General features: G+C 45.9%; 2 protein-coding genes across 3 annotated transcripts; both read left to right on the forward strand.

Moving 5' to 3' along the window:
* The first annotated feature begins 434 nt into the window (after positions 1–434).
* Positions 435–2,937, forward strand: LOC145860002 (WD repeat-containing protein 64-like). The gene is made up of 5 exons (XM_082959722.1): positions 435–574; positions 1,044–1,111; positions 1,939–2,087; positions 2,197–2,340; positions 2,674–2,937. Exons 1-5 carry the CDS (start codon positions 435–437, stop codon positions 2,935–2,937), a joined length of 765 nt encoding a protein of 254 aa, XP_082815848.1.
* Positions 1,955–6,751, forward strand: LOC106567213 (uncharacterized). 2 transcript variants are annotated; one of them, XM_082960054.1, is made up of 8 exons: positions 1,955–3,455; positions 3,530–4,326; positions 4,449–5,046; positions 5,253–5,421; positions 5,599–5,731; positions 5,928–6,102; positions 6,234–6,332; positions 6,500–6,751. In XM_082960054.1, exons 3-8 carry the CDS (start codon positions 4,960–4,962, stop codon positions 6,701–6,703), a joined length of 867 nt encoding a protein of 288 aa, XP_082816180.1. In that variant the 5' UTR covers positions 1,955–3,455; positions 3,530–4,326; positions 4,449–4,959; the 3' UTR covers positions 6,704–6,751. The 2 variants fall into 2 exon arrangements, with proteins under 2 accessions (XP_082816180.1, XP_082816181.1); XM_082960055.1 differs by lacking the exon at positions 1,955–3,455 and having other exon boundaries at positions 3,467–4,326.
* The last annotated feature ends 1,088 nt before the right edge of the window (positions 6,752–7,839 follow it).

Consider the following 7,839-nt stretch of genomic DNA (forward strand, 5'->3'; position numbering starts at 1 on the left):
TTTAATGGAACATAATAACTTTTGCAGGCCTTTTGTGAGAATAACCTTTTTCTCTCTGCTTCCTTTCAGGACAGATGGTAAGAGAGGAGTGTACTCCATTGGTGATGCCTGTGGCACCATATACATCTTTGTCTCCTCTGATGTGGTCCATAATGGCCTGTTCAACAGTGCTGCCTTCAAGACAGGTACTGGGTGAAAACATGCAGGTAAAGATGGTAGGTACATACATTCATGCCGAAGACCAAACTCACTTCTTTGCCTCTTTTTCAGGAACAAACTATCGCATCCCTGTGTCAGCCCTGCTCAAAAACACCTCCAGCTCATTTCTCTGCTTTAGGGTCGTAAGTAGCCTATATAACTTTTGTTTTTCCTATTCACGCTCTTTTTTTCCCCTCTTTAGTTAGTTCTCTGTTTCATATCTTCCCTTTTTTGTTATGTTCCAGCCCAGCCATAATGACTGGATCCACCAGATCCGCTACATCCCAAAGTTGAATGCCATCGCCACCTGCTGTGCGGCAGACCAAACTTCCATGATCCTGACCACGCTGCCCCACTCACGCAAGTGTAAAATTCAGTACGCCCCCTTTCGCGGTTTCCCGTCTTTATTTTTCATTATTTCTATCGCGTTATCTCAGAGTTTTACAGGACTGTTTAAAGACGCACTGCAGCTATATTTGAACTTTTCGTGTTGAAATACAATATCCCACGTATAAATACAGTAATATACACACACTTAAAGTTAACAAAATATGTTTTGAGCAAAGTTTTTTGTTGTTGTTGACACAGCCGCATCCTTCAAAGATTAGGCCATACAAGGAGTTGGTCTGATGTGATGTCATCGGGCCTCCATCCTTGGTTGTGGGAACAACTTGTGCCATGTAATGTCATACCTACCACCTATTGAGATGTGCCTTTTGTTAAGTAAAACAGGTGCTAAATGAGGTAAAGAAGAGACTGGAGTGCCTCTTTAAAATCCTCTCAAATCTGTCATTTCTAATGTTCATTTCACGGACTAATTTAATCCTCTTGTTTTTCTTTCTCAGAACTGCACTCTTTCACCGGCAGAAAGGAATTCTGTGTTTTGACTACTCACCTGAGCTCAACGTTCTGGGTATGTGTAGAAGTAATACTCCATACAGTGCTGTTTATGACGTCTAAACCAATTACGTATGAAGTCAGTTCCAAAATTATTGGTACTGTTGATAAAGATTAGCAACAAATACTGTATAAAATATATATTGCGTGCTCCAAACATTTTAAAATTATATTATTTTATACTAAAATCAAAAGCATATTTTGATTCCACTGGTCCTGGGGCCCTTGTTAAGGTCAATAGCATCAGGAACTTTAGGAGGCTGACACTTCCAGCACCTCCAAGCACACATCAAAATCCACAAAGAAATTGTTCATTGACCACAAAAATCAACATTTTGCAATAGCCATTGACTTGAACCACATTGAAAACCTGTGGTGTGAATGGAAGAGGGCATATAAACAGTCCCGTAAACAGTCTATAAGCGCAAACGAAGGATATCTAGGATCTGGAAAGGTTCTGTATGGAACAATGCTCTAAGATCGCTCCCAATGTGTTCTCCAATCTCATTAAACATTACAGAAACATACTAAGTGTCATTATCCTCACAAGGGGAGGGTGCTGGACTATTGAAAACAGAGGCGCCAATAATTCCGTCCCCTATCTTTTGAGTTTTTTTTATTTTTTATTACTTGTTAAACGAAATCTCTTTCTCTAAGCAAATGTATTAGTATAAAATTATATCATTTCCCTTTTTTTATCATGCAATATAGCTGAGTATTTATATTACTTATTTTATACAGTATTCTTTGCTGATCTTTCTGTAGCTGTCAATCTGAATATTATTATTTTAATGCAATATCCCATGATGTGTCTGTGTCTACGCTTGTTTTCCAATGTTCCAGTGACTGGATGCTTCGATCGGGTTGTGAGGGTCTGGAACCCCTATCTGACCAATCAGGCCACATCACAGATGAAAGGTCACAGCACCGTCATCACTCACATTGCTGTCAACGGCAGAGACAACAAGATCATCAGTGTGTCCAAAGACAAGGTCAGATGTCCAGCATTATCACTATAGTGACACTCAATGTCACCCGTTGACTACTCAGATTTGTAATGCTCATTTAGACTACAAAACAGGTAAGGGTCGTTTCTTTCAGTTCCAGAATGTGCGGGTGTGGGACCTGCAGAACAGTGTCTGCCTCCAGAACATCCAATCCAGGAACGTCAACATGGGCTGCTTCCCCATCACCAGCACCTACTATAACCACACCAGTAACACCATGGTGATGGCCACGTCCCTAGTGTGTGTTCGATATTGCCTTTAACATGTGTACTCATACACACTCTATTGGTTGTACAAGGTTCTTTGGTATTGCTGTGTATTTATTTCCTCATGTTTATGTTGTGCTAGGCAGATTGGAGTTCTTCGAGGGTCTGTGGAGGATGCAGACAGCTCTGTACCCACAGCTACAACATCACATGAACAACCACTCTGTGCTGCTCTCTACAACTCCAATTTCAAACAGGTTGGTGATGGTTCGGTACTTGGGAGTGAGGTAAGGTCAGCTAAGAGATGATCATACTACTTATTGAAGCTAGGTAAACCCACCTTCTCTCCACTGCTCTGTGCCCAGGTGGTAAGTGGGTGTCATGCGGGCATGGTCAGTGTGTGGGACATCCTGATGGGGGAGAAGGTAATGCAGTTCCAAACGACCCCTGAGCGACCTGTTGAGGTCACTGCCATGGCATTCGACGGGCCTAAACGCCGCCTCATCACTGGGTCTAAAGACGGCACCCTGCGTGTCTGGAACTTCAACAACGGGGCTCTTATCTCTGAACTGCCCCTGGTGGACAGCAATGAGGTACTACGCTGTATCCTGCAGGGCACTGATCCCTAGTGACAGACCAGACTTGTCTTTCTTACCACCAAGCACTGCCATTCGAGGACAGAAACAATACTTACTGAAATGACTTGTTGGCAGGTTACAGGGATTCTGTACATCAACGAGAGGATTTATGTATCAGGCTGGAGCAAACGGGTTATGTGGTATCTGTGAGTGCTTCGTGTTTTTACATCTTTGACTGTATGCAACTTTGAAGCACTTTTCTGGCTGGCAATTGGTCAACTTGTGTGGCTTTTGTATGTTGTATCTGTATTGTTTGTGTCTGTATGTTTACTTCTTCACGTCTGTCTGTCCGTCCGTGTGTCAGGGACGATAAGGAGGAGGATACGATGGAGCACCGTGTGTGGGACCAGTACCACTCAGACGACATCTATTCCATGCACGCCCACGGCAGCAAGATGCTGGTGACTGCCTCCTACAGCGGTGACATCATTGTCTGGAACATAGATTCAGGACAAGCCTTCTGCCGTTTCAACGCTAGCGAGAGCCCCCTGCCCCTCATACCCATACGGGTGAGACGAGACACAGTGGAGCACTGACATTTTTCTGTTTCTCTGTTGATTTTTCATGTTGAGTTTCTAATCAGGTGATAGAGAAACCAGGCCAGGTGGTGACTGTTATGAGTCCAGACGGTTTGGGGAAGGAGGATGAGGACGATGTGTGGCTCCGCTCTATGGTGGAATTTCTTGAGACCGTGAGCCAGACTCTCAACCCTCAGGCTCGTCGTCCCAGCTGTGCCAACCCTGCCTACACCAACGTCATACAGGTACACATGGAGTGGGTGTGTACACTGACTTTAATTCATATGTGTGTACTGATGTAGAAGTGTGTGTGCTTGTGTCCCTCAGCAAATCAATCAAGCCCGGCGTTGCAGTATTCCAGAGCCCCCTCCTGATCCTGTGATTCAGGGGCCTCGCGCCAACATGCGACATGTAATAAGAATGTTTCAATGCTTCATCTCTTTTTGTATGTTGACCATTGTGTAAGCGTTTCCATTACAGGAGGTTGGTGGCACCTTAATTTGGGAGGACGGGCTCGTGGTAATGGCTGGAGCGGAATGGGTGGAAGGGTATCAAATACTTCAAACACATGATTTCCATGTGTTTGATGTCATTCCATTTACTCCGTTCCGGCCATTATTATGTGCCGTTCTCCCCTCGGCAGCCTTCTGTGGTTTCCATGTATTGATGTGTGTATGCATGGGTGTGCATGTTTCTATGCATCCCACAGGGCCGGAGGGGTAGCATCTCGGCTCCAGTCTCTGCTTTACTGCCCCAGTCGGTCACAGTCTCCATGGGCAGGCGGACGACACTGCTGCCCAGACACAAGACCAAGACCATCAACCTAGACGAGCTGGAGAAGCCTCGGTTTGCAGTGGAGAAGGTACTGACTGACATGTACACTGTAACCTATCTGATGGTTTAATATCGTTTTACCTTGATTACCGACAGAGGATGTCAATGACTGTCTCTCCCTCTCTCCCTATTTCTCTTTCTGACGAGCAGGTGTTGTTTCTGGCCACCCGTGAGCGTAGCCCTGACACGGCCATCCTCCTGACCAGCTCAGCAGACGGCTACATCTACGCCTGGTCTATCAGCCGTAACGGAGGGCTGCTGGGGAAATTCCGTGCCGTGCATAGCAAGGGGCCAATCATCTGTGCCATGTCCACTGACAGACAGGACCAGATACTGCTCACTGGAGACAGCAACGTATACATCACAGTAGTACTGGAGGGGTTACAGACCATAGAATAGTCGATGTGTTGTTTATCTATGTTGGCTACACCAACTGATGTCTTTGAGTGAAGGGGACAGTGGTGAGAAGTGGTCAGGGTGGAGACATTGGCAGGATGTTTTACAGATCGACTATCGACTGATAGTGTCTTTCTTTTCTTTTCTCTCTGTTTTTCTTTGTTCACGTGTATTTGTTCACCTGTATGTCCTTTTCCGCAGCTGTGGGACATTGAGAAGTACTGTTACCGTATGAGGGGCAGGGTGGCTGAGGAGGAATCATCCAATGAGGACTCTGAGGTTGCCTCAACTCATACCTCCGTACTGCAAAGTGGAGGGACCACGGAGACTGGTGGTGGAGCAGGACAAAGAGGTAACTCAACAACAGTACACACAGAACATAATGACACACCAAAACATTTGTTCAGGTTCCAGAGCTTTAGAGAGGGCAGGTTAGGATGAATGTGTAACAGATGTGAAACTAGCTAGTGGTCATTGATGATGTCACCTTCCGGTCGACGGAACAGACTCTGTCATAAATCGGTTTCCCACTCATTTCTATTATCCCTCTCTGACCAGATTTTGCGGGGATGGAGTGTGTCCCTGACCCCCCCTAGGCCCCTGAGTTCCTGGCGCTGCCACCTAAAACGGATTGTTCATCTTGAATATGTGGAGCGTTTCCGCCTCATCGTCACATCCAGCCTGGACTGTAACGTACGTCTGTGGACCATCGCTGGCAGTTATATCGGTAAGCACCACCACTACCACCACTGTAGTTACGTGTGGTGTCATTAGTTTGAGAACGTCTTATGGTTCTATTAAATATGTTTTATCATCAACCACAAGAGGGCAGCGTTGGTATGCTCCAACTACTGTATGTGTACTAATCCTGACAACCAATACCCGGTCTGTCTCTACATCTCAGGTACATTTGGGCAGGGCCTGTGGCGGGTGGGCGACCCCAACGCCCTCCACACAGAGCTCCCTGTGGACCTGAAGAGGATGGGGTCCTGTCAGACACTTAAAGTCCTTAATGAGGGGAAGTACCCGCACTGGAGGTGAGGGGAAAAGTCCAAATGCAAGTAATGTGAACTATATGGCTGATGAAAGGGACTTTCTACACACAAAAACATTCTAGTCATGCACTGTACCCATCCATGCACTGTACCCATCCATGCACTATTACTCAGTCTGATGTTTGTCCGGTCAGGTCATCTGTCTGCATCTGTTTGATGTCCTCCTATGCCTTCTTAGCTGTGCCGAACGCATCCTGGAGGGCCTGACTACACAGAAGAGTCAGCAGTCAACAAAGTTTGGTGCGGTTACAACGCAGCTGAGGGAACTGGTTCCTACCGACCCACGGATCGTCAAGTACACCGACGAGCAGATCAACAACACATGGAGACTGCGGCAGGAGAAGGGAAGGCAGGTGAGTTACAGATGCCATCCACACTCACAGTAGCCTGCGCACATCAGAGTAAAGTAAAGGACTGACAGCAACTCACTTGTGTGGTTACTGTGCCTAACGATTGAGTGTTGCTTCAACTGTCCTTCCCTCAGACCAGCAGCATTTTAGGACGAGCATACAAACAGAAAGTGAGACATCACCTTCCGTCCTGTACCCCTGACCTCCAGACAACCTTCAGCAGTCAAGAGCAGGTAAGACTCATACCTTAAAGAAATACAACTAACTCTATGGGACCGTTTCCTGGCCTTAGTTGTGTAGTTCTGTCATTTTTGAGAGAGTATAAGGCACCATCTCTGTTGTTTGAAGTCAAAAGGGATAATGATGTGTCTGTTTATTTATTTCATCTGTTTCTCTGTAGTTGAGGGTGTATAAGGCCTTGCCCTACAGCGTTCTGCGGCCCGTCACCCTGCCGCCCATCCCAGAGCTTCTGAAGGACCATCAACACAGGTTAAATGAGGGCACAGACACTGCCAACAAGCAGAAGAGGAGCACTAAGCACTTACCCCACTCACACACACGCTACCTGGCTGCTCCTCCACGACCAGCAACTCCCTGGTGCTAATATGACCCTCGCTGATTACACTCACAAATAAAATGAGTCTGGCAGGCACTATTTCATGTGTTTGGTGTAGTTGTTTTAGACGGATCAGGTCAAGACACTTCTACAGGACACGTGCAACGCTTTTTATCATACGTGATGAAATGGTGAAGAGCACATAGATTTTTTTTATTGCACGTTTAGAGGACATCAAAAAATATAAATTGTCTCAAAAATGTGGACAGTTTGAGGGGGAAAGTAATATGTACAAGTCATGTGTGTCTAGGAGTTTTCCCAGGGTCGAGGTCTCCTCTCCATCTCAGAGAGAGTTGCAGTTTGGTTATTAGGTTTCATGTCCAGCTTTGACAGGCCTGGGACCTCCTCTCCTGCTTGGACCAGCCGGATCACTTTGTCGAATGAGAGGGGTGCATCTGTGTTTGCTGAGGTCCCACCAGTGGCACTTAAAGAAAAACCAAAAGGTCAGCAGCAGAACATACCGATTGTAAAATATTAATTGAATCCCCAAAACAGTTTCCCTGCTGGGATCCTGAAGATTCTTCAAACCACTCGAGAAATTCTGATCCCCCCTCTTGCAGTCAAATGAATCAAACCGACAGTATAGACTCCATTCCACTCGTAAAATATTATTGCCTTTCATGAAGCTGAGGCTTATTGAAATCTGAAAATATATACTTTCATCTACTACAACAATGTATCTGAGTCAACTTTTTTCTTGTGAAAGGGAAGACAAATAAGAGGGTGAGGGTAGGAACAACAGGAGAAATATATAGAGCGCTCCCCCATTGGAGAATTTAAGTATTTTTGTTGATTTGCTGTCTTCTTTTGTTTGGCCTGTCATGGGTTCCACTACTTATGGAAGATGTAATGCAATTTGAGCTTTGGAGAAAGGGGAAAAGTTCATGGTAAGCAGAAATGTGACACTATGGTGTGGTTGAGTGACCCTGCCCCCGAACAAAGCCAGCTGCCAGCCACACCTTGGAGTGGCACCGCAAGGCCTTGGGTAACTGCAAGAGGGTGGCGGATCATCGCTCTATGATTTCAATTTCAATGTAACCTACACCGGCCAAACCCGGATGACGCTGGGCTAATTGTGCGCCACCCTATGGGACTCCCAATCACAGCCGGTTGTGATACAGCCT

This window comes from Salmo salar, chromosome 13, assembly GCF_965601325.2.
Source record: "Salmo salar chromosome 13, fSalSal1, whole genome shotgun sequence".
NCBI classification, from domain to species: Eukaryota; Metazoa; Chordata; class Actinopteri; order Salmoniformes; family Salmonidae; genus Salmo; species Salmo salar.